At 37.0% G+C, this 26,663-nt stretch overlaps 3 protein-coding genes and 1 pseudogene across 3 annotated transcripts; 2 read left to right on the top strand and 2 right to left on the bottom strand.

Annotated features, from left to right (window-relative positions):
- Positions 1 to 7,637: 7,637 nt before the first annotated feature.
- On the top strand, positions 7,638 to 8,513 carry LOC149150747 (olee1-like protein; the record flags this gene model as incomplete). Its single annotated transcript, XM_089442934.1, has 2 exons — positions 7,638 to 7,892; positions 8,227 to 8,513. Coding segments are annotated over exons 1-2 (444 nt in total), but the record flags the coding sequence as incomplete, so codon positions are not given.
- A 21-nt stretch (positions 8,514 to 8,534) lies between these two features.
- LOC149150746 (uncharacterized) lies at positions 8,535 to 9,209 on the top strand. Its single transcript, XM_089438955.1, has one exon. It carries the CDS (start codon positions 8,535 to 8,537, stop codon positions 9,207 to 9,209), a length of 675 nt encoding a protein of 224 aa, XP_089295081.1.
- Positions 9,210 to 23,604: 14,395 nt separating this feature from the next.
- LOC149150745 (uncharacterized) lies at positions 23,605 to 24,277 on the bottom strand (annotated as a pseudogene).
- A 21-nt stretch (positions 24,278 to 24,298) lies between these two features.
- On the bottom strand, positions 24,299 to 25,102 carry LOC149150744 (olee1-like protein; the record flags this gene model as incomplete). The annotated part of the gene is made up of 2 exons (XM_089442933.1): positions 24,917 to 25,102; positions 24,299 to 24,582 (listed from the first exon to the last, which is right to left on the bottom strand). Coding segments are annotated over exons 1-2 (441 nt in total), but the record flags the coding sequence as incomplete, so codon positions are not given.
- Between the last annotated feature and the right edge of the window lie 1,561 nt (positions 25,103 to 26,663).

Raw genomic sequence — 26,663 nt, 5'->3', positions numbered from 1 at the left:
AGGCTTTCTATTTTAGGTCTCCATTTGGATGGTCGTGGAAGCTGGAACCACTTACCACAAGGTTATTTTTCGAACCTGAGACTTTGTTTCCCTTTGTTGCCGGGGTTTCTTGCTTGTGTTCTTTTTTTAGGGTTATTCTTTTTTTGTGACTGGTTTTCTTGTTTGTGCAGGGATGCAAGCCAATGGAGCACATAGAGGTAGGATGGGTGGTATTTGGATGATGGCATTCCCTTTAGCGGGGCCTTCCTTGCCTACTTTCAATCTGCTGACCCCGGCCGAATTTGTAATATTAACATAATGGTAAAGTAATATAATGGTTGCTTGATTACTGGATAAATATATATTTTAACTTCATGGTAACCATTAACACAATGGTTAATTAATTACTGTATAACTATAACATAAATATGTATATATGTCTATCATCCTTCTTTGCAGAATGGAAAGTAAATAATAAACAAATTAATAATCATTCTGAAATACTGTATTGTTGTGATAATCATCGATAATCATTCGGAAATGCAAATAATAAGCAACTCAATAATCATTCTAAAATATTGTATTGTAATATTGAAAGAGTTTCAAGTACTTTAATCTTTCTTTTTTAATCTCTACACATATTTTGTGTTTTGGGGTGTTAGCTATGCTTATAAAAGCAGACTGTCATCATGCATGCTTGGTCTTTCTTTGTTTTTTCAAATCTTTTGCAGTCTTTGTTAGTCTTTTCAAATCTTTGTTGAGTTTGAAAAAGTTTTTAAATTGTTTAATTGTTTGGTTGCAGGAGATGAGTTCTTAACATTTCCAAATCCTGCAAATTACATTGCTTGACCATGGAAAAGGAAACTACTAAATCCATGTGGCAGTTGTGCAAGATATCAATCATGCATATGATAGTAGGGGTTCAATTTTGCTACCCTATCTGTTCAATTTTGCTTATAAAAGCAGACTATCAACACATAGCTTCCTGCTCTTTGTTTGCCTTTTCAAATCTTTGAAATGGACAAATCTTAAAGCCCATCAGTTCAGCTATGCTTATAAAAGCAGACTATCATCATACATGCCTAGTCTTTCTTTGTTTTTTCAAATCTTTTGCAGTATTTGTTACTCTTTTCAAATCTTTGTTGAGTTTGAAAAAGTTTTTAAAATATTTAATTGTTTGGTTGCAGGAGATGAGTTCTTAACATTTCCAAATCCTGCAAATTACATTGCTTCACCATGGCAAAGGAAACTACTAAATCCATAGTGTTGTTTCTCAAGGTTTTCCTCTGCCACAAGAGCTCACGAAGTCTAGATCCCAGAGAATGGTATCATCTCTGTGTCAACTATCATCAAGAAGAAGGGAATTGGGAGATGATGAGATTGAACTGCAGCATCAGAAGGATGAGTTAGAGACCATTTATGTGTCTCAGACATGCTTGACATGGGAGGCACTGCATTGGCAATACAAGAAAATTCAACAACTGGTGGCCTCCAATTCAGAACCTTCTCCATGCTATGATAGCTCAGCAGAGCAATTTCAGTACTTTCAAGTTCTGCTGTAGAGATTTATAGAGAACAATCCCTATGATCAGGGACTCAAAAGCCAAGTCTATGCCAGATGTTGGTACCAATTTCCTAAGCTGCTTCAAGTTCCTATTGTCAAGGGAGTTCCTACTGTCAAGGGTAATTAGCATCAATCAAATATTTTATCCTATTATATTCTCAATACTTTGGGCTTGTGCCCATATTCTTTCTTGCTATATCAGATCAAATCCTAATGTCTAATATATGTATATGCAGAAGCAACTTCAGTAGGAGAAGAAGAAGACAAGATCCCAGCAGAACAAGCAACTTTAGTAACTGCCTCCCAGTTGGCTGGAATCGTGGAGGGCGCTATCATGACTTTCTTGGATTTCCTTAAGGCAGACAAAGAAAAAATTTCCAAAAAACTGGACATGTTATGGAGACAGCCAAAGAAAATGGATTCCACAGACTTGGCTCTCTTGAAGGTCATTAAAATTTGCTTGAATAAGGTGAGTTTGATTGCAAGAAGAGAGCTAGGTAGGACCATCTATTAACTCTTCTTGTGTGTACCAGGCTGGTGATATGGTTGTATTGAATAAAATGATAAAATAGGATAAAATATCTAATTAAGGTCAACTAGGGTAGTCTTACATGTGTTTAGTTACTTTTATGATGGAGAGAAACCCACTTTGAGATCACACAACTTCTCTCACACACAAAGGAAACATGTGTTAAGCTCCTTTGATAATGGAAAGAAATCAACTCAGGAAGTCAAACACCTTCCCTTACACATACACTCAAGAGCATTCAGGTCTAATATGTATACCTCAATGTTGGGAAGAATATCACTGATTCAAACAAATCAATCATGTATTAAATATTGAATCTTAGTTGTCATGTAGCTCTAAATTCAATAAACCAAGTTTGATACACCAGTCATCTAGTCTAACTAGAGATATCCATGGAGCTGCAATATATCAAAGCTGGGTTTATATGAGTCTGTGTTACATTTTGATTATCTTAAAATGAAATTCAGGCTTCCTTCAAATTAATCAAAGCATACAGTAAGAGTGCTTACACTTACACTGTTGTTAATATTATATATTGAGTTTTTTGTTAGTTTCTCTGATTGATTTTGTGTTTTGGGGTGTTGGTCTCTTAATAATATTACCAAAATTGGCTTTGCAGAAAGAGGCTAGACTGCAAGAACTCAAAAGAAGATGCAAATGTGTGAGACAGAAGATGAGATCAGACATCAGCCTGAGCAAGGAGGAAGCAACTGAAATCTTGCTTGGTTTTATTGATATCAAGATAATATCTCGAGTGTTGAAGATGTACAGGATCAGTAAAGACCATTTACGTTGGTGTGAAGAAAAACTCAATAAACTGGTTGTATCCAAGGGCAAGCTGCACAGAGATTATTCGCCTGTGTTTTTCCCATCTTAGAAATCAAGCCAATCTTGATTCTTCTTGGATCTCAGATTACCAGCTGTTAACATGGATTTGTTAGTCTAAGGGAAGGCTAAATCTCCTCCCTTCTAGCTCCAAAAATGTACATAGAATAGAATATTTGTATTTACTTAGGACTTAGATCCTATAGGATGTAGGATCATGGCACAGAGTAAGCTCTAGGATGTAGGATCATGTCACAGAGTAAGTTGTTTACTTCAATGCCATCTCTACATTTTTGATGCTCATGTTTTGAAGTTTTAAAACATCCTCAAGGTAAATACCTAGTTGTTTTGAGGATGGATCTATGATAAAAAAGAAACACCAGTAAAGAAACAAAATTGCATAAAATTTGACTTCTTTCTTCTATGTTATTATTTCTTATGCATTGCATAAAATTTTGACTTCTTTCTTCTATGTTATTATTTCTTATGCCATTGCCTTACAACATTTCCTTTGCAACATGTGATGCAAATGCTAGTGTTATACGAAATGCGCTATGTGTATTATGACAATTGCAATGAAAAACAACTATTATTATATTAAACAAACCATTTTCCATGTATAGCCCGGGAGGTCCGAGGGTTTGACCCTGGAACCTACCCGTGGCCTTGTAAAAGGTTTTCCAATGCGCCACTATAGCGGGATATGAATAGTGGGTTTGGAAAATATGTAATATTTGTGCTCGCAAATGCTTTTTTGGCCATAACTCGGCCATCCTTGGGCCTTTTTGTAGTCTAAAAGTTGCATTGAAGATCTGAGACCGAGAGTTATCAGTTGATAGAAGAATTCTAATGTAAATAGACTTTTGATCATTCCTAAGATAACATATGCCCATTGGAAGTAGACCCAGAGACGTACTCCAAAAGGGACGAACTCCGTCATCAATGTTTATTGTGCTTCTTTTCTTGTTGCTGCTCATGTTTACTTTCAGTTCTAAAGTTTATGTTTAAGGCACTTAAGAAATCAATTTTCTGTCATTCATTCACATAAAAGAAACCTTAGTTAATATTTGGTGAAATTGAGAAAATAGTCAATCTTGTATTTTCAGATAAATTGGTCTCGTTTCATCCCATTTGGACTCACAATTTGTAAATGATATTTATATAAAGTTGGATGATTTTTACTGCATGGGTTAAAAAATGTACAAAATGTATATTAATTTACTTTTTTTAATTAATTAGTTATGAATTGTGAACATTCATTTTTATTCATTTTTATTAATTAATTCATTTTTACTAACGGTCCTAAAGAACCACTGCAACGAGAAACAATATGTATATCATAATTAATAAAAGTGGTTGTAGTTTTTTATTGTCGGGACTTATTTTAATAAAGTGACTATAGTTTATGATGGGAGGGTCCCACTCTACGTGGGCCTCATCTCACACCTCACCTCATCTCCCTTTTTCTCATTTCATTCCCTTCTCATTTTGACACTTCATCATTTGGTAAGTCTTTAAAACATCCCTCTCTAAAATACATACACCTGAAGTCACTCTACCTCCTTATACCTCCCTCTTACCTGACCTTTCATCTCACCTAGTCACTTCACTTACCTCTCACGAATTTCAAATCCCTTCTACCCGTCAAACAGAAATTTGATGACGTTTTTGCCTTTTTCATGCCCTTCATTTTACATTCTACTCAAATTCATGAATGTCGACCTTCTCTTCTATGGAAACTCTCTTTCAGGTTTCAACTACTCTTGCATCTCAATTTTCATTGATCTCCTTGTAAGAGTGTTGTCTTTTCCCAAATTAAGTTGTGTTTTCGAGATAACATACAACCATAGTTTTAAGATTTTATAAGACTTTTATTAATAGAATGATCAACAATTTTCTCAAGAAAAAAATTCATAATATCCATATCACATTAAAAATAATGTATGAAATATCTCAAAATATCAAAATGAAAATTTGAATAAAAATAAGAATATATTTATATACAAAAAGATTGAAATATATATAAAGTATAAATACTGATTATAAATTATAGATTCATACTAGTTAACTAGAAATAATAATGATTCATATTCATAACCATATAATGATGATGTTTCAAAACTCCCTGCTTCAAATTTAATTAATAAATATACAAGAATTTGATATTTACAATTTTTTCTAAAGGTAATTGTTCTATATATAAAATTTAAGTTGTGTATATTATAATAAAGAATTATATAAAAACATAAAACATATTAAATAAAAAAGCTAGAATCATATTTATTTTAATAAATAAAAAGTAATATTAATTCTATATATAAAAAATGAAATTTAAATATAATAAAAATAGTATTATAAATAAACACATTTTAATTTCGAATTTATCAAGTGTGGATAGGGAGCAAATATGTGCAAGTGCAAATTTTTCATCAAGTTTTACACTCAAAAATAAGTTTGATCTCTCTCGACACTTGATAAATTGAGACAATAGTAATATTTGTTACCCTTTCAACAAACCAATCTTTTAATAATCTATTATCTTCACTTTTCACACAACCCTCCCAAAGAACTCTCATGAAGCTTGACCTCTAGAAGTCCAAATTGTGCCTGGCCTGAAAAGCTCTGGTCATTAATGACTTCAGTAAAATTACCAGTGGCCATGAGAGGCTTGGACAAGAATGGGGACTCATGAACTAGTCCCTCGAGGGCCGACAATGATCATGGTTGTTGCTGCTACCTCCATGAAAATTTGAGTCCATATTCTTAAAATGACTTTCTCCACACACCCAACGCTAAACTCGATGAAATATAGATATACTCAACCTTTTCTCAGGATTAATTTTTCCAAATCCAGCGATCCAAGATTATTTCCATTTCCAAATCCCAAATGATTAAATTCTAACCTTGATGTCTACACATGACTTCCACAAGTGAAAAAAAAATAAGATGACTACAATGGTAGGCATAGATTAATGAGCCCTTATCCTATTCCCAAATCAACTAACATCGATTTGAGATAGAGGCATAAATCCCAAAAGAACATAAATTTGAACTATTTTGTACATTGAATATTGGGGATATTTATGTCTTTTATCCTCAGGCTCATGCCTTTTGTCCAAACAACATTTAGAATTTATTTTATTCTGCAATTTGTCTTTTGGGCCTTTATTTTAATGGCGATCTTCAAATGATATACAAAATTATTGAAGTTACATTAGCTTGATGAAGATTGGGAGAATTGGACTGTGTTACTTTTTTTTTTTTTTTCAGAGGAGGACTGTGTTACCTTATCAGTCAATTATATAATTGATATTTCATGGACATATGTTTCTTATTATATATGAAGAATTGATCTTCGAGACTAGTCGATAGAGTAGTGTGTATATTTAAATGCATAAATGATGTAGTATTTCCATTTATGAGATTATCGAATCCATATTATGAGAAAAATTTTTATAATAAAAAATTCCTTATATTAAGTTGATTATAGATTTTAGAATATAAAGTAAATTAATTATTTTATTTGGTTAACTTACCATAAATTTATGAATTTTATGATTTAATTAAGTTAAAAATATTTGTTAATGTCATGGAAAATAAAATATTATTATCTATTTATATGTCTATGTTTATTATATTAAAATAGCTAATTAATTTTGGAATGGAGATTTATCTAAAATTAGAGAGTCAGTTAACTAGCGTTGAGTTAAGTAAGTCAAATTTAATGTGTGGTTACATGTCAAGTTATTTTAAGCGAGTTGGAAAAAGTTAAATACCATATTTATTGTAATCATCAAATTTTGTGTGATCAATAAAAGAGTTGCAACTAGTGTGTTTTGTGTGTGAAATTTATATTCTAACTCCTATATTTTTCCAACACGTTAGTACCAGATCCAAGCGGCCAGTGGAAAAAAATTAGTGATTTGTTTTTCAGTTTGCAAAATTGTCAAAATAATTAGTGTGCGGCGAAATAATTAAAGAATTTTTGGATCAATGCTCCTCCTCTTCTGTCTAACCTGCGTTGAATTGAGAAAACTTACAATGATTTACTTTTTGCAGACCAACGCTAGAGAGCCCCGTAGAAAGGGCAGTTCCTATTTTCAACCCTATAGCATTATAAATGCTCTCTTAACAAAGTCTAAGGACAGTCTTGGGAGACGGATTCTGACATCGCCTCCGTTCTCCGACTAACAGATTCCGATTGCATAGTGATGGAGATATGCATGATGCCATCGTTGTTTGTATTGATGTCCATGAAACGAGCGGCATATGTATCATGGCATGTCGTGTATCATATGCTATCCATTCCCCATACATTGCCACCAAATTTTGAATTGTATAATGGCGCTCCAGATTGGAATTTTGAATCTCAGAACCCGCACTGCCATATTTTGTTAAACTTGAAAGAAGCTTTGGTCGGTTATAGTTTCTCTGCTCGGCATGAGCTTCAGGGTGAGTTTGGTGCTAATGGCGATTGCGGTGGTTCTGGCTATCGTGGCCTCTGACGGTGAGAAAACTCAATTTAGCGTTGCCATTGGGATATTGGGATTCTGGGTTGCCATTTTAGCGTTGCCAGGATCTGATCCTCATCTTCCATGGCTTCTCTTCCGGTCATTTGCCACCACAACCATGTGAATCTCATGTGCGCTCTGCAACCCAACACCACCCGCACCTATATATATATATATATTACACCATTCTCTTCGCTCTTCCACACTCAGACCAAGAATCATTCATACATACATATATAGGTGCTTTGTGTTGTTGCTTCTTCCATTCCTAATCCAACGAGTATTCCGATCTTTGTTGCTTCTCTCGGCGAGGTGGGTATCTGAACAATGGCCAAGCTATCCGCTTTCTGTGGCTTGATCGCCCTTTTTGCCTTGTTGGGTGTTGCCAATGCCCATGCTGGCCATAACTTTTATATTACGGGCAAGGTTTACTGCGATAACTGTGCTGCTGGATTCCCCACCAGGATTTCACCTGCCATCTCTGGTAAGCCAGCAACCACCCATTTTGGATAGTTTTTTAATTTGTTTTGCAGTTTTTGTAGATTGTTTTCATTTGGGCCACTGCATTTTCTTGTTGAAAAGATATGAAATAATAGATCTGGTGCTGAAGAATAGATCTGGTTTTAAGATTCTCCATGTGGAATGCTATTTGTGCTTTTCTGAATAGATCTATTCTTCCCTTTTGCTATTGTGTTCACATTACTTTCATTTTCTACACTCTTTGTTTTTAAGAGAAACGTGGGTTTTTGTCTGAAGCATAGAATGCACAGGGAACCCCTATGTTTGTTTCTGATATTTTGAGTATGAGTGCTGTGCAGGTGCCACTGTAGGTGTTGAGTGCAAGGATCGTGCTGGTAAGATATTGTTCTATAATGAACAGCACACCGACAACGATGGTCTTTTCAGTATCGCTGTTCTGGGTGAGCACGAGCATGAAGCCTGTGAGGCATTTACAGTGAGCAGCCCAACCTCATGCAACCTTAAAACTGATAGCAGCCGCCGCGGTCCAGTTTACCTAACCCACAACAATGGGATCAATTCGGACGAAAGAAACACTGGGCCTTTTGCCTTCAGGATTTTTGTGTTGGCTTTTATTACTGAAAGTTTCTTGCTAACCACAAATAGAATGGGGGCCTGTGGAAGGTGCATGGTAGTGAATTTGGAGATTCTGGAAGCCAAAAATGTCATAGTTAAGCTTTTCGGGGGCAGAGACAGTCTGTTTGTTCGATATTATCTGACCAGTGGCAATGGCGACGGCGATAATAATATTGCAGTGAATTCCAGGGAAGTGATGGCAAAGGCAGGCCCCGAATGGAAACAAACTTTTCGCTTGGAGTGCAGAGGGAGTATTGTAGATTGTAATGTTATCTGCGAATTGCAAAAGCAGTTTGTTAGGTTTGAGTTGAGGGAGAGAAGTAGCAGAATTAGAGTATTGGGAAATATGTTTAGAGCGTCCAAATTGGTGGGATGGGTTGAAATAGCATGGAAAGATTTGTTGGCTTCTCCCACATTATCAATCAACGATTGGTTTCCCTTGATACCCTTTAATACTATTATCAGTGGAGGTTCCCAGCCGCCACCCAGTTTGCACGTTGCAATCTCCATTAAGCCTCTCATTTTGGTTGATTCGGTTTCACAGCCTCCTAAAGAATACCGGACAGAGATGGAAATATATGATCCACAAGTCAATGAAATCAGGCGAAATAGGTGCATTAGGCGTGTAGAACGGAGTAACTGTCGATGTGGCGGAAAGGTATGCTGCGCAGGTATCCATGGAGAGGGTCTTTTATCTTTCGTATGATGAGCAGCAGCAGCAATGATGAATTCGAGTTGGAAATGCATCATGGTCCAGAATGCAGAGACTAATAGCTATATATGAAATTCGATTACGTATCATTTTTGTGGGGAATATTATACACAATAAAGAATATAGTTTTTATCGAGCCATTTCAATGGTTGATTTATATATATTTTTATTTTAATGTTGAATAGATATATAATTTATAAATATAAATATTTGTATATATTTTATTAAATAACTAAGTAAAAGCACATTAACTTTTTTATTTCATTATGATTTATAACTACTTCATATATCAATAATACATAATAATCTTTAAAACACTCGCCAACATCAAACTATTTATAAACTATAAACAAATAAGTTTACATATTTTGTTAATTTTAAAAATATAAACAATCACATAATTTTTTTTCAAAACATAAATAAAAATTTTACATATTTTGTTCATTTTAAAAATATAAACAATGACAGAATTATTTTAAAAAAACATAAATAAAAAAGCCATATAGCTAGCTTTGCATAATACGGAAAAAATATTCTTGGATGTGTGGTAATGTTATCACTATATGTCATTTTTTTTTGTAAGTTTGATGATAGAGTTGGTAGCAATATTGGAAACACTTTCCACAAATTTTAATATAGATACAAATCCTATTTTCTTTTGAATAGGAACATACAATAAATTAGCTATTTTTTTGCATGTTAAAGTGCATTTTGAAAGAGTTCATATTGTTTTTCCAATATAGCTTTGATTACATACATAAAAGATACAAACACACAATTTTAAAATTATTCGGAGATGAAATAGAAACCAGACACGATCTACTTATAGGTTGACATGTTCATTTGACAACAGGTGGACGTGGCAAGGAATTAAGATGACCCTTGGAAATATTCATATTGCATTTCAAAGTTGTGTTATGATACTGTAAAATGCATGTATGATTTTTTTTGCTTTTCAACAAAGCCCTAATTCAAATTAAAGTGGTTGCAGGCATTGGACTTTGTGATTGTAGAAGCTAGGTGTCATGGAATCATGATATTTTTTAGCCTATTAAGGAATGCGCTGGTATGTTTGGTTGACTTGTGATGCTGGGCAGAGGAGAGAAAAATAATTTAATATGTTTCTCATGAAGAGACCTTCATGAAAGAAGATTTTTCTGTCACAACTTGGTGCTCGACTAATCCCTTCAAGTTAGGGTGAGCCCCATGTGAACTATGGGGTCTCATGGTGTTGTGTTGAGTGAGTAGCAAGGTTAGGGAATTGATGAAAAGGGAAGTTGGGACAACTGGTGTTCATTATCACATTCGATAATATGTAAACAATGTTTATGTGGTAAAGGAAGGGAGTGTGGTTGGTGTTCAGATGCTAGAGACGACAAATATAGGACATGTCGACTTTCACAGTCTCGACTACAGGGAGCACAATGGATACATCAAGGGAATTGTCTCCTATGTTATCCATGGCATAGGGTGGGGTGTCGCGCTTTTGAGGGTGACTTTCACGGACACTTTGCTTTACAGGTACCAGAAAGATCTTTTCATCATAGCCAAGGATTTGTAGACAGGGCACTTGGTTTATTGCGGTACGAAGGCCAATCTTTGATACTATGATATTGAATACAAGACTAATGATATCAAAGAGAGGACTAGGAGATGTTTTTGTTGTTATGTCTTTGTTGACATTCCTATTTTTAGATTTGGCACATGGTTAGGATAACTGTTTGCCAATATGTCTCTATTGTGATAGCCATTTTGAGACTTGAAATTACAAGAGAACATTCATTCAAACTAACAACATAATATAACAGATTACAACATTTTAACTAAACAAATTTAGTTCTTAAAGCAAGAGAGTAGAGTATAGCAAAAGTTTGCATTGGAAGTTTCTCAAAATATTTCGATTAAATAGAATTCAGTATTTATAAAACTATTTAGTTGACAAGAATCGAAACCTGCTTAGAGTTGGACACAAAAAAAAATTGACTAAAAAATTTCAGTTCATAAAGCAAGAGAGTAAAGTATAACACAAGTTTTCATTGGAAGTTTCTCAAAATATTTCGATTAAATAGAATTCAATGTTTATAAAACTATTTAGTTGACAAGAATTGAAACTTGCGTAGAGTTGGACACATTTTTTTTTTTGGAAAGTGTTTTAAAACATTTAAATTTATTTGTGCCTAAACATATTAATGTTCATTCTTCCTTTGGAATTAAAATTTAAGATCTATAATAATCCATCGTATTATTTTTTGCACTTTTATCATCCTCACATGAGGGAAAAACTAATACAAAGTTCTTATTGATGTTTACATAAATAGAAAATTACAACATTTTTTCATATGACTAGAAATTAAACTTGAGAGGAAGGGGATGATACTTGTGGAAAGAAGAGGAAGTTTCTAATTGAAACTTTGTGTTGTTCTATTTTGTTTATTCTTGCTCTTAGCATCCAAAATCTGATTTTTGCCATTGAGAGTGAAAATACCATTTGTTTGTAAATTTTGCAGCAAATAATTTTTCGTTGTTTTTTCCTGCAAATATTCTTGGGAAGACATAGTAGCTAATTCAGGTAGTAGTTGCTTTAGAACTAGCCCGTTTCTGAGACAATGTCACAAGATGTTGTTATCAGGAGTTCTTATAGTGCAACTGATAAAATGCAAAAAAAGAAAAGGGGTTTTCTGTTTGCACTTAACCTAAATATTGACAGATCTTTTATCATTGCAGATGAATACATTGGGAAACTGCATACTACACAAACATGTTCAAATGGCGTTGAGAATGCATTTTCAATGACAAGTATTCCTTGCACATGTTAGAGAAGAAAATTGGTCAATAGATTTGTAGCAAAAAAGAAGTAGTTATCGTATGAAATGAAAGTTAGTTACTGAGTATGTACGTCCCTCGTTCTATTTGTCAATTATTGTTTTGAGGTCCTCTTCTATCTCAGTATTCAAATGCATAATGAAAGTGGCCTTTGTTGTAAAAAATGCTTTTTCCTTGGTATATTTTATTATTTGTTATGTTTTTGAAGAGCATGGTTGGCATATCTTTTTTTTTTTGCTCAAGCAAGAGTCGATCCTTTTATTTCATTAAGCGGAAAAATAGATTACAATAAATAAAAACATCTCCCCGATGCCAAGGAAACCGAAAAAAATAGAAGATAAGCCACCTAGGTCGAAACCTTTTAGCCTTACAAAGAGAATCACCAAAACCAAGGAAAATAACCCAAATTTGCATTCCCGCCCTCGGAAGCCCGCGAAATCTCCCGCATCTCAGTCCCCGGAAGAGTCCCTTTGATCTGAGCCGTCCATTCCCGCGCAAAAACCAATGGCTGAGGATGAAATCGCTCAGCAAAGACGACTGAAGTTTAATGGGCCGCCCCTCCAAGTTGCACGATCAATCTTGACCATTGATCCACACAGAGAGATCCTACAGTAGAGATTAATATCGCACCGAACAAGCAAACCAAACATTAGTGAGCGATGGAGGGCGGTTTTCCAAACCCTCTCTCTACCACGTGTAGGATGTTGAATGGGATCGCTGTAAAAACGCTAAAATCGTTTCCTGTTTGAGAGCGGTGCGATCATCCGAAAACCGCCTAGGAAGCGGTTTTACTCTCTGAAACCCAAAAATGTGAAGATTTCGGCTACCGGTAAAACATGGATTCCTTCCTCGCCTACTCAACTTCCTTGCCTGAACTTGGAACCCAGAAAAGAAGAGAGGCTCTCCATTAATTAAGGAACTGTGGTGTCCGCTTCGCTCACCCCGATGAACTGTGATGTCCATCTCACTAACTTCGGGAATTTTAGCAGCCAACCGTATTCGGCCCCCCGCCAAAGACCAGTTTGCCAGAAACCGATGATGCATACGAAGGCCAAAAGATTATGAGCTTGCCTCCATGGCTTTGTGTCTAAACACTCTCCTATCCTCTTCCTCTTGCTAGCAGCAAAGAGTTCTGAGTCTGCTTTGCCGCAACTCCTGCCACTCCATCAAAACCTTGTCCTCTGTACAGCTGACCCCCTGATTGGCAAGAAGATCCACCAGCTTATTGGCCTTTCTGCGAACATGATGGAAACTGACAGTGTGAAGGTTTTGGAGATGATCCTGAATTCTCTGGAAAACCCTGATTAATTTCCAGTGTTTGGAGACTTTCTCCGGCGCTGTTCCACTATTTATTCTTTTCACTAAGTTAATTATTAGCTCAGAGTCCGCTTCTATTATCACATTGCAACAGTTATCTTGACTCAGAAAATCCAGGCATTGCTCCAAAGCCATTAGTTCAGCCATGTTGTTGGTAGCTTTTCCTAGGTGGCAATGGAAGATGAAGACAATACTTCCCTTAGCGTCCCTAAGGACTCCTCCATACCCAGTAGTTCCCAGGTTTCCTTTTGACACCCCATCAATGTTGTATTTCCGATATCCTTTCCGGGGAGGATGCCAGAAATCCTTCTTCGTGTCCCTTGATGTAACCTTCCTATCAAGACCTTAAGGAGTGAGCCCCTGCATCCCCAGCTGCCTGAGAATTTTTAAATCCATATCTGAGCGAGGATTTTTAGGGTAGTTACGAACAGTGGTTCCCACTGTCTCCTTAATTTGTTTCAGGATTGTCTCAAACAGGCGGTGTGGGGATTCTTTTCCTCCTTAAATATTCTTTTGTTCCTCTCCTTCCAGACATTCCATATAATGAAGCTTGGTGTAAGGGCCCAAGCTGAGTTGAGAATTTCACAGTCAGAAAAATTTCTTCTCCAACTAATGAGGGTATTAATGATGCTCCCTCTGTCCCTGTCGGATTGTTGAAAGATTTTGGCAAATATGTCCCATAACCAGGAGGTGAAAATGCAGCTGTTGAGTAAATGCTCCATTGTTTCCTCTTGCGCCTCATAGAGTAGGCATCTAGAAGGCCCCAGAACACCCCTCTTCCTGATGTTGTCCCAAGTCAAGATTTTCCTATGGTATACCAACCACATGAAGAGTTTGATTTTCATCCACCCTTGGTGCCTCCAAAGATTCTGCCAGATTTTGTCTGGAACCTGGGGATCCAGCTCAAGGAGAATGCCTTTTGCTTCCTTAAGATTAAAGGTGCCCTCTTTGTTATTGCCCCATCTTAGTTGGTCTTGCCCCCCTGAAACTAAGATCTTCCTTTGTTCCACCATTTTCATTAGCGCCTCTGCTTTTGTTTTCAAGGGATTGTTATTTCTGCAATCAATGTTTCTCCAGATTCTCCACTTTTTCGTCTACTGAGTGTGATCCCAGAAGTCCTTTACCTTAATTAATCCTTGGGAATCTGTCTCATGTTTAAGGTCGAGGAAGTCTTCTTTTAACAATATTGGTTCTTGTTGCCACTTATCTTCCCAAAAAAGAGCTAGATCCCCTTCTCTGATTTCCCAGAAACTATTTTCTTGAACTAGTCTTCTATTTTCCCAGGCTTTGTTCCAGATGTATGAGCCCTTAATATTACCTGACATTCTTATGAGATCACTAGTTTTCTAGGATCTTGCATATTTTTCTTTCCATATATTTTCCCATTGAGTCTTTGGATTCTGAACCCAGCGCCACCATAGTTTGGCCCCTAAAACTTTGCTGAGTATTTCCTAATCATCCAAGCCTAGCCCTCCATGGTTCTTGGGTCTACAAATTTTTTCCCAAGACACTAAGGCCCATTTCTTCCTCGTCTCCTCCTTACCCGAAAGGAAGTTTCTTTGGATATTTCTGAAGGACTCCTTTTGGAGCTGGGAGGGCAGATAACATAAAAATAGGGATGGCTTGCAGAACAGCTTTTGTAAGAACCAACCTGCCAGTAAGATTTAAAGATCTGAAGGTCCATTTACTGATTTTATCCTGCAACTTATTGATCAAGGGTTCCCAAATGCTTTTGAGCATTGGTTTAGTAGTTAGAGGAACTCCCAAATATTTTGAGGGAAGGGAATCCCTTTGAAAGCCAAGAATTCTGGAGATATTTTTCTAAATAGCAATATTGGTATTGAAGAAAAAGATTTTTGATTTGGAGAGATTAACTTCCATACCTGAGGCCAAGGCAAAGAGATTCAATATTTTTTTGTAGGCTGAAGCTTTTTTGACTGTGGGAAGTCCCTGTAACATGGTGTCATCTACAAATTGTTGGTGAGTCAGGGCCTGACCATTCTCAGTTAGTTGCAGTCCCTTAATCTTTCCTGTTATTTTAGCATGCTTTATTGACCGACCTAGTCCTTCCATCATAAGGATGAAAAGAAAGGGGGAGAGAGGATCTCCCTGTCTGAGGCCTCTTGAAGGACTGAAAATCTCAGAGGGAGAGCCATTAATTAATATAGAAAAACTAGAGGAAGTCACCAGAGCCATTAGCCATCTGACCCAATTGTGATCAAATCCAAAAGAAATAAGAATTTTTTTAATATAATTCCAGTTCACCTTGTCATAAGCTTTCGCTATATCCAATTGCATGATCATGTCTGCCTGCCTCTTGCTAGTTAATGAGTGAGCCACCTCTTGAGCTTGAATAATGTTGTCCAGAATTTGTCTGCCTTCCACATAACCTGATTGCTCCCCTGAAACCAGAACATTAAGTAAAGGTTTGAGTCTGTTAGCCACTACCTTGGATATTATCTTGTAGACCACATTGCATAGGGCTATGGGCCTATATTTATCCAGTGTTTGAGCAATGTCTTGTTTGGGGATAAGGGAGATGAAGGAGGTATTGAGCGCTTTTAGAATGGTTCTGTTCAACCTGGAGTCCTCCACTACCTGCAAAATGTCCTGTTTAACAATATTCCAGCAAGCTTTAAAAAAATCCACGTTGAAACCATCCGGGCCTGGTGCTTTGCCGTTCTGCATATCTTTGAGGACTTCACCAACCTCCTCTTCCGTTACTGGTCTATTAAGGTTGAAATTATCCTCTTTGGACACCAGTTTCGGTATATTACTAGTTACCTCCCTGATGAAGTGCTCTCTATCTGAATTGTTCTCCTGCGTTATACCTTGGAAGTGATGGATTCTTCCACACACTTTCTCTATTCAGCCAGAACAATGTTCTGGCTGAATAGAGAAAGTGTGTGGAAGAATCCATCACTTCCAAGGTATAACGCAGGAGAACAATTCAGATAGAGAGCACTTCATCAGGGAGGTAACTAGTAATATACCGAAACTGGTGTCCAAAGAGGATAATTTCAACCTTAATAGACCAGTAACGGAAGAGGAGGTTGGTGAAGTCCTCAAAGAGATGCAGAACGGAAAAGCACCAGGCCCGGATGGTTTCAACGTGGATTTTTTTAAAGCTTGCTGGAATATTGTTAAACAGGACATTTTGCAGGTAGTGGAGGACTCCAGGTTGAACAGAACCATTCTAAAAGCGCTCAATAATTGTTCTGGCTGAATAGAGAAAGTGTGTGGAGGAATCCAGCACTTCCAAGGTATAACGCAGGAGAACAATTCAGATAGAGTGCACTTCATCGGGGAGGTAACTAGTAATATACCGAAATTGGTGTCCAAAGAGGATAATTTCAACCTTAATAGACCAGTAACGGAAGAGGAGGTTGGTGAAGTCCTCAAAGATATGCAGAACGGCAAAGCACCAGGCCCGGATGGTTTCAACGTGGATTTTTTTAAAGCTTGCTGGAATATTGTTAAGCAGGACATTTTGCAGGTAGTGGAGGACTCCAGGTTGAACAGAACCATTCTAAAAGCGCTCAATACCTCCTTCATCTCCCTTATCCCCAAACAAGACATTGCTCAAACACTGGATAAATATAGGCCCATAGCCCTATGCAATGTGGTCTACAAGATAATGTCCAAGGGAGTGGCTAACAGACTCAAACCTTTACTTAATGTTCTGGTTTCAGGGGAGCAATCAGGTTATGTGGAAGGTAGACAAATTCTGGACAACATTATTCAAGCTCAAGAGGTGGCTCACTCATTAACTAGCAAGAGGCAGGCAGACATGATCATGCAACTGGATATAGCGAAAGCTTATGACAAGGTGAACTAGAATTATATTAAAAAAATTCTTATTTCTTTTGGATTTGATCACAATTGGGTCAGATGGCTAATGGCCCTCGTGACTTCCTCTAGTTTTTCTATATTATTTAATGGCTAACCCTCTCAGATTTTCATTCCTTCAAGAGGCCTCAGACAGGGAGATCCTCTCTCCCCCTTTCTTTTCATGCTTATGATGGAAGGACTTGGTCGGTCAATAAAGCATGCTAAAATAACATGAAAGATTAAGGGACTGCAACTAACTGAGAATGGTCAAGCCCTGACTCACCAACAATTTGTAGATGACACCATGTTACAGGGACTTCCCACAGTCAAAAAAGCTTCAGCCTACAAAAAAATTTTGAATCTCTTTGCCTTGGCCTCAGGTATGGAAGTTAATCTCTCCAAATCAAAAATCTTTTTCTTCAATACCAATATTGCTATTTAGAAAAATATCTCCAAAATTCTTGGCTTTCAAAGGGATTCCCTTGCCTCAAAATATTTGGGAGTTCCTCTAACTACTAAACCAATGCTCAAAAGGATTTGGGAACCCTTGATCAATAAGTTGCAGGATAAAATCAGTAAATGGACCTTCAGATCTTTAAATCTTACTGGCAGGTTGGTTCTTACAAAAGCTGTTCTGCAAGCCATCCCTATTTTTATGTTATCTGCCCTCCCAGCTCCAAAAGGAGTCCTTCAGCAATTCAAAAATATCCAAAGAAACTTCCTTTCGGGTAAGGAGGAGACAAGGAAGAAATGGGCCTTAGTGTCTTGGGAAAAAAATTGTAGACCCAAGAACCATGGAGGGTTAGGCTTGGATGATTAGGAAATACTCAGCAAAGTTTTAGGGGCCAAACTATGGTGGCGCTGGGTTCAGAATCCAGAGACTCAATGGGAAAATATATGGAAAGAAAAATATGCAAGATCCTGGCAAACTAGTGATCTCATAAGAATGTCAGGTAATATTAAGGGCTCATACATCTGGAACAAAGCCTGGGAAAATAGAAGACTAGTTCAAGAAAATAGTTTCTGGGAAATCAAAGAAGGGGATCTAGCTCTTTTCTAGGAAGATAAGTGGCAACAAGAACAAATATTGTTAAAAGAAGACTTCCTCGACCTTAAACATGAGACAGATTCCCAAGGATTAATTAAGGTAAAGGACTTATGGGATCACACTCAGTAGATGAAAAAGTGGAGAATCTGGAGAAACATTGATTGCAGAAATAACAATCCCTTGAAAACAAAAGCAGAGGCGCTAATGAAAATGGTGGAACAAAGGAAGATCTTCGTTTCAGGGGGGCAAGACCAACTATGATGGGGCAATAACAAAGAGGGCACCTTTAATCTTAAGGAAGCAAAAGACAATCTCCTTGAGCTAGATCCCCAGGTTCCAGACAAAATCTGGTAGAAACTTTGGAGGCACCAAGGGTGGATGAAAATCAAACTCTTCATGTGGTTGGTATACCATAGGAAAATCTTGACTTGGGACAACATCAGGAAGAGGGGTGTTCTGGGGCCTTCTAGATGCCTACTCTGTGAGGCGCAAGAGGAAACAATGGAGCATTTACTCAACAGTTGCATTTTCACCTCCTGGTTATGGGACATATTTGCCAAAATCTTTCAACAATCCGACAGGGACAGAGGGAGCATCATTAATACCCTCATTAGTTGGAGAAGAAATTTTTCGGACTGTGAAATTCTCAACTCAGCTTGGGCCCTTACACCAAGCTTCATTATATGGAATGTCTGGAAGGAGAGGAACAAAAGAATATTTAAGGAGGAAAAGAATCCCCCACACCGCCTGTTTGAGACAATCCTGAAACAACTTAAGGAGATAGTGGGAACCACTATTCGTAACTACCCTAAAAATCCTCCCTCATATATGGATTTAAAAATTCTCAGGCAGCTGGGGATGCAGGGGCTCACTCCTTAAGGTCTTGATAGGAAGGTTACATCAAGGGACACGAAGAAGGATTTCTGGCATCCTCCCCGGAAAGGATATCGGAAATACAACATTGATGGGGTGTCAAAAGGAAACCTGGGAACTAATGGGTATGGAGGAGTCCTTAGGGACGCTAAGGGAAGTATTGTCTTCATCTTCCATTGCCACCTAGGAAAAGCTACCAACAACATGGCTGAACTAATGGCTTTGGAGCAATGCCTGGATTTTCTGAGTCAAGATAACTTTTGCAATGTGATAATAGAAGTGGACTCTGAGCTAATAATTAACTTAGTGAAAAGAATAAATAGTGGAACAGTGCCGGAGAAAGTCTCCAAACACTGGAAATTAATCAGGGTTTTCCAGAGAATTCAGGATCATCTCCAAAACCTTCGCACTGTCAGTTTCCACCATGTTCGTAGAAAGGCCAATAAGTTGGTGGATCTTCTTGCTAATCAGGGGGTCAGCTATACAGAGGACAAGGTTTTGATGGAGTGGCAGGAGTTGCGGCAAAGCAGACTCAGAACTCTTTGCTGCTAGCAAGAGGAAGAGGATAGGAGAGTGTTTAGACACAAATCCATGGAGGCAAGCTCATAATATTTTGGCCTTCGTATGCGTCATCGGTTTCTGGAAAACTGGTCTTTGGCGGGGGGCCGAATACGGTTGGCCGCTAAAATTCCCGAAGTTAGTGAGATGGACATCACAGTTCATCGGGGTGAGCGAAGCGGACACCACAATTCCTTAATTAATGGAGAGCCTCTCTTCTTTTCTGGGTTCCAAGTTCAGGCAAGGAAGTTGAGTAGGCGAGGAAGGAATCCATGTTTTACCGGTAGCCGGAATCTTCACATTTTTGGGTTTCGGAGAGTAAAACCGCTTCCTAGGCGGTTTTCGGATGATCGCACCGCTCTCAAACAGGAAACGGTTTTAGCATTTTTGCAGCGATCCCATTCAGCATCCTACACGTGGCAGAGAGAGGGTTTGGAAAACCGCCCTCCATCACTCACTAATGTCTGGTTTGCTTGTTCGGTGCGATATTAATCTCTACCGTAGGATCTCTCTGTGTGGATCAACGGTCAAGATTGATCGTGCAACTTGGAGGGGCGGCCTATTAAACTTCAGTCGTATTTGCTGAGCGATTTCATCCTCAACCATTGGTTTTTGCGCGGGAATGGACGGCTCATATCAAAGGGACTCTTCCGAGGACTGAGATGCGGGAGATTTCGCGGGCTTCCGAGGGCGGGAATGCAAATTTGGGTTATTTTCCTTGGTTTTGGTGATTCTCTTTGTAAGGCTAAAAGGTTTCGACCAAGGTGGCTTATCTTCTATTTTTTTCGGTTTCCTTGGCATCGGGGAGATGTTTTTATTTATTGTAATCTATTTTTCTGCTTAATGAAATAAAAGGATCGACTCTTGCTTGAGAAAAAAAAAAGATATGCCAACCATGCTCTTCAAAAACATAACGAATAATAAAATATACCAAGTAAAAATCATTTTTTACAACAAAGGCCACTTTCATTATGCATTTGAATACTGAGATAGAAGAGGACCTCAAAACAATAATTGAAAAATAGAACGAGGGACGTACATACTCAGTAACTAACTTTCATTTCATACAATAGCTACTTCTTTTTTGCTACAAATCTATTGACCAGTTTTCTTCTCTAACATGTGCAAGGAATACTTGTCATTGAAAATGCATTCTCAACGCCATTTGAACATGTTTGTGTAGTATGCAGTTTCCCAATGTATTCATCTGCAATGATAGAAGATCTGTCAATATTTAGGTTGAGTGCAAATAGAAAATCCCTTTTCTTTTTTTGCATTTTATCAGTTGCACTATAAGAACTCCTGATAACAACATCTTGTGACATTGTCTTAGAAACGGGCTAGTTCTAAAGCAACTACTACCTGAATTAGCTACTATGTCTTCCCAAGAATATTTTCAAGAAAAAACAACGAAAAATTATTTGCTGCAAAATTTACAAACACATGGTATTTTCACTCTCAATGGCAAAAATTAGATTTTGGATGCTAAGAGCAAGAATAAACAAAATAGAACAACACAAAGTTTCAATTGGAAACTTCCTCTTCTTTCCACAAGTATCATCCCCTTCCTCTCAAGTTTAATTTCTAGTCATATGAAAAAATGTTGTAATTTTCTATTTATGTAAACATCAATAAGAACTTTGTATTAGTTTTTCCCTCATGTGAGGATGATAAAAGTGCAAAAAATAATACGATGGATTATTATAGATCTTAAATTTTAATTCCAAATGAAGAATGAACATTAATATGTTTAGGCACAAATAAATTTAAATGTTTTAAAACACTTTCCAATAAAAAAAAAAGTGTCCAACTCTACGCAAGTTTCAATTCTTGTCAACTAAATAGTTTTATAAACATTGAATTCTATTTAATCGAAATATTTTGAGAAACTTCCAATGAAAAATTGTATTATACTTTGCTCTCTTGCTTTATGAACTGAAATTTTTTAGTAAAAAAAAAAATTTGTGTCCAACTCTAAGCAGGTTTCGATTCTTGTCAACTAAATAGTTTTATAAATACTGAATTCTATTTAATCAAAATATTTTGAGAAACTTCCAATGCAAAATTTTGCTATACTCTACTCTCTTGCTTTAAGAACTAAATTTGTTTAGTTAAAATGTTGTAATCTATTATATTATGTTGTCAGTCTGAATGAATGTTCTCTTGTAATTTCAAGTCTCAAAATGGCTATCACAACAGAGACATATTGGCAAACAGTTATCCTAACCATGTGCCAAATCTAAAAATAGGAATGGCAACAAAGACATAACAACAAAAACATCTCCTAGTCCTCTCTTTGATATCATTAGTCTTGTATCCGATATCATAGTATCAAAGATTGGCCTTCGTATCGCAATAAACCAAGTGCCCTGCCTACAAATCCTTGGCTATGATGAAAAGATCTTTCTGGTACCTGTATTGCAAAGTGTCTGTGAAAGTCACCCTCAAAAGCACGACACCCCACCCTGTGCCATGGATAACATAGGAGACAATTCCCTTGATGTATCCATTGTGCACCCTGTAGTCGTGACTGTGAAAGTCGACATGTCCTATATTTGTCATCTCTAGCATCTGAACACCAACCACACTCCCTTCCTTTACCACATAAACATTGTTTACATATTATCGAATGTGATAATGAACACCAGTTGTCCCAACTTCCCTTTTCATCAATTCCCTAATCTTGCTACTCACTCAACACAACACCATGAGACCCCATAGTTCACATGGGGCTCACCCTAACTTGAAGGGATTAGTCGAGCACCAAGTTGTGACAGAAAAATCTTCTTTCGTGAAGGTATCTTCATGAGAAACATATTAAATTATTTTTCTCTCCTCTGCCCAGCATCACAAGTCAACCAAACATACCATCGCATTCCTTAATAGGCTAAAAAATATCATGATTCCATGGCACCTAGCTTCTACAATCACAAAGTCCAATTCCTGCAACCACTTTAATTTGAATTAGGGCTTTGTTGAAAAGCAAAAAAAATCATACATGCATTTTACAGTATCATAACACAACTTTGAAATGCAATATGAATATTTCCAAGGGTCATCTTAATTCCTTGCCACGTCCACCTGTTTTCAAATGAACATGTCAACCTATAAGTAGATCGTGTCTGGTTTCTATTTCATCTCCGAATAATTATAAAATTGTGTGTTTGTATCTTTTATGTATGTAATCAAAGCTATATTGGAAAAGCAATATGAACTCTTTCAAAATGCACTTTAACATGCAAAAAAATAGCTAATTTATTGTATGTTCCTATTCAAAAGAAAATAGGATTTGTATCTATATTAAAATTTGTGGAAAGTGTTTCCAATATTGCTACCAACTCTATCATCAAACTTACAAAAAAAATGACATATAGTGATAACATTACCACACATCCAAGAATTTTTTTTCCGTATTATGCAAAGCTAGCTATATGGCTTTTTTATTTATGTTTTTTTTAAATAATTATGTCATTGTTTATATTTTTAAAATGAACAAAATATGTAAACTTTTTATTTATGTTTTGAAAAAAAATTATGTGATTGTTTATATTTTTAAAATGAACAAAATATGTAAACTTATTTGTTTATAGTTTATAAATAGTTTGATGTTGGCGAGTGTTTTAAAGATTATTATGTATTCTTGATATATGAAGTAGTTATAAATCATAATGAAATAAAAAAGTTAATGTCCTTTTACTTAGTTATTTAATAAAATATATACAAATATTTATATTTATAAATTATATATCTATTCAACATTAAAATAGAAATATATATAAATCAACCATTGAAATGGTTCGATAAAAACTATATTCTTTGTTGTGTATAATATTCCCCACAAAAATGATACGTAATCGAATTTCATATATATCTATTAGTCTCTGCATTCTGGACCATGATGCATTTCCAACTCGAATTCGTCATTGCTGCTGCTGCTCATCATACGAAAGATAAAAGACCCTCTCCATGGATACCTGCGCAGCATACCTTTCCACTACATCGACAGTTACTCCGTTCTACACACCTAATGCACCTATTTCGCCTGATTTCATTGACTTGTGGATCATATATTTCCATCTCTGTCCGATATTCTTTAGGAGGCTGTGAAACCGAATCAACCAAAATGAGAGGCTTAATGGAGATTGCAACGTGCAAACTAGGTGGCGGCTGGGAACCTCCACTGATAATAGTATTAAAGGGTATCAAGGGAAACCAATCGTTGATTGATAATGGGGAGAATCCAACAAATCTTTCCATGCTATTTCAACCCATCCCACCAATTTGGACGCTCTAAACATATTTCCCAATACTCTAATTCTGCTACTTCTCTCCCTCAACTCAAACCTAACAAACTGCTTTTGCAATTTGCATATAACATTACAATCTCCAATATTCCCTGCGCACTCCAAGCAAAAATTATGTTTCCATTCGGGGCCTGCCTTTGCCATCACTTCCTTGGAATTCACTGCAATATTATTATCCATGTCGCCATTGCCACTAGTCAGATAATTCGAACAAACAGACTGTCTCTGCCCCCGGAAAGCTTAACTATGACATTCTTGGCTTCCAGAATCTCCAAATTCACTACCATGCGCCTTCCACAGGCCCCCATTCTATTTGTGGTTAGTAAGAAACTTTCAGTAATAAAAGCCAACACAAAAATCCTGAAGGCAAAAGGCCCAGTCTTTCTTTCGTCTGAATTGATCCCATTGTTGTGGGTTAGGTAAACTGGATCACGGTTGCTATCAGTTTTAAGGTGGCATGAGGTTGGGCTGCTCACTGTAAACGCCTCACAGGCTTCGTGCTCGTGCTCACCCAGAACAACGATACTGAAAAGCCCATCGTTGTCGGTGTGTTGTTCATTATAGAACAATATCTTACTAGCACGATCCTTGCACTCAACACCTACAGTGGCACCTGCACAGCACTCATACTCAAAATATCATAAACAAACATAGGGGTGCCCTGTGCATTCTATTCTTCAGACAGAAACCCACGTTTCTCTTAAAAACAAAGAATGTAGAAAATGAAAGTAATGTGAACACAATAGCAAAAGGGAAGAATAGATCTATTTAGAAAAGCACAAATAGCATTCCACATGGAGAATATTAAAACAAGATCTATTCTTCAGCACCAGATCTATTATTTCATATCTTTTCAACAAGAAAATGCAGTGGCCCAAATGAAAACAATCTACAAAAACTGCAAAACAAATTGAAAAAATATCCAAAATGGGTGGTTGCTGGCTTACCAGAGATGGCAGGTGAAATCCTGGTGGGGAATCCAGCAGCACAGTTATCGTAGTAAACCTTGCCCGTAATATAAAAGTTATGGCCAGCATGGGCATTGGCAACACCCAACAAGGCAAAAAGGGTGATCAAGCCACAGAAAGCGGATAGCTTGGCCATTGTTTAGATACCCACCTCGCTGAGAGAAGCAACAAAGATCGGAATACTCGTTGGATTAGGAACGGAAGAAGCAACAACACAAAGCACCTATATATGTATGTATGTATGATTCTTGGTCTGAGTGTGGAAGAGCGAAGAGAATGGTGTAATAAATATATAGGTGCTAGTGGTGTTGGGTTGCAGAGCGCACATGAGATTCACATGGTTGTGGTGGCGGATGACCGGAAGAGAAGCCACGGAAGATGAGGATCAGATCCTGGCAACGCTAAAATGGCAACCCAGAATCCCAATATCCCAATGGCAATGCTAAAATGAGTTTTCTCACCAGCAGAGGCAACGATAGCCAGAACCACCGCAATCGCCATTAGCACCAAACTCGTCCAGAAGCTCATGCTGAGCAAAGAAACTATAACCGACCAAAGCTTCTTTCAAGTTTAACAAAATATGGCAGCGCGGGTTCTGAGATTCAAAATTCCAATCTGGAGCGCCATTATACAATTCAAAATTTGGTGGCAATGTATGGGGAATGGATAGCATATGATACACGACATGCCATGATACATATGCCGCTCGTTTCGATGGGCATCAATACAAACAATGATGGCATCATGCATATCTCCATCACTATGCAATCGGAATCTGTTAGCCGGAGAACGGAGCCGATGTCAGAACCCGTCTCCCAAGACTGTCCTTAGACTCTGTTAAGAGAGCATTTATAATGCTATAGGGTTGGAAATAGGAACTTCCCGTCGAAAGACGCATTATGTTGATCGTAGCAAAAAGGTAAGGAAATACGTGTCAGTATTTTTAACACCCGAAAACGTCACGTGGGTTATCACAACCCTCTAAAGAATTAAATGTTTTGTATGTCACGTGGGTGGTGACATTAAAGAGTTTAACATTAAAGGTTTTTGTTAATGCATGTCACGTGGGTGGCAGAAGTTTGTAAAAGTTTTTTTTTTAAGTTTTTTTTTTATAAAATCAAAAACTCGGGCTTATTAAAAAATGGAGTTGGAATGTTGTTTTTTTGAAACATAAAGTATTGAAAAGATTTTAATATAGCTTTTCTTTAAAAGGTTTTTGAAAAAGGTATATTAAAGGTTTTTAAGAGGAATATATTGGAAAGGGTTTATAATGGTTAAGAGAATGTGTTTCCTCCTAAGAGGTTACAGGTTGAAAACCAAAGGGGGGTAGAGTATGTATGCCTTTGTAGACTTAGCAGTCAAATCGCTGCGTGGAGGTGGGTCCCTTGTCCCACAAACAAGGGGGTCTCATACACCAATTTGGTGTCTGAGTTGGTTGTGACCTTAAAAATGGATATTATTATTATTATTGTTATTATTATTATAAAGTTTTTTAATAAATTTATGGTTTTATAAGGATTTTTTTTAAGAAAATTAGTTTTCTTAAATTTCCAGTCTTAATTTCTATTATTTATAGGGAAGGATTATGATGTGTGGGCCATTAAGATGGTGACCATGTTGCAAGCTTATGATGTTTGAGAATATATCCAGTTTGGGTTTACAAAACCTAAGGATGAAGTAAAAGAACGAGCTCTCACAAATGTAGAGAGAGATCTATGGAAGAAAG

Source organism: Pinus tabuliformis, chromosome 9 (assembly GCF_031772625.1).
Source record: "Pinus tabuliformis cultivar Carrire ecotype Pingquan chromosome 9, CPIR1, whole genome shotgun sequence".
In the NCBI taxonomy this organism is placed as follows: Eukaryota; Viridiplantae; Streptophyta; class Pinopsida; order Pinales; family Pinaceae; genus Pinus; species Pinus tabuliformis.
The sequence above is the reverse complement of the archived record's forward strand: the minus strand, read 5'-3'. Positions and strand labels throughout refer to the sequence as shown.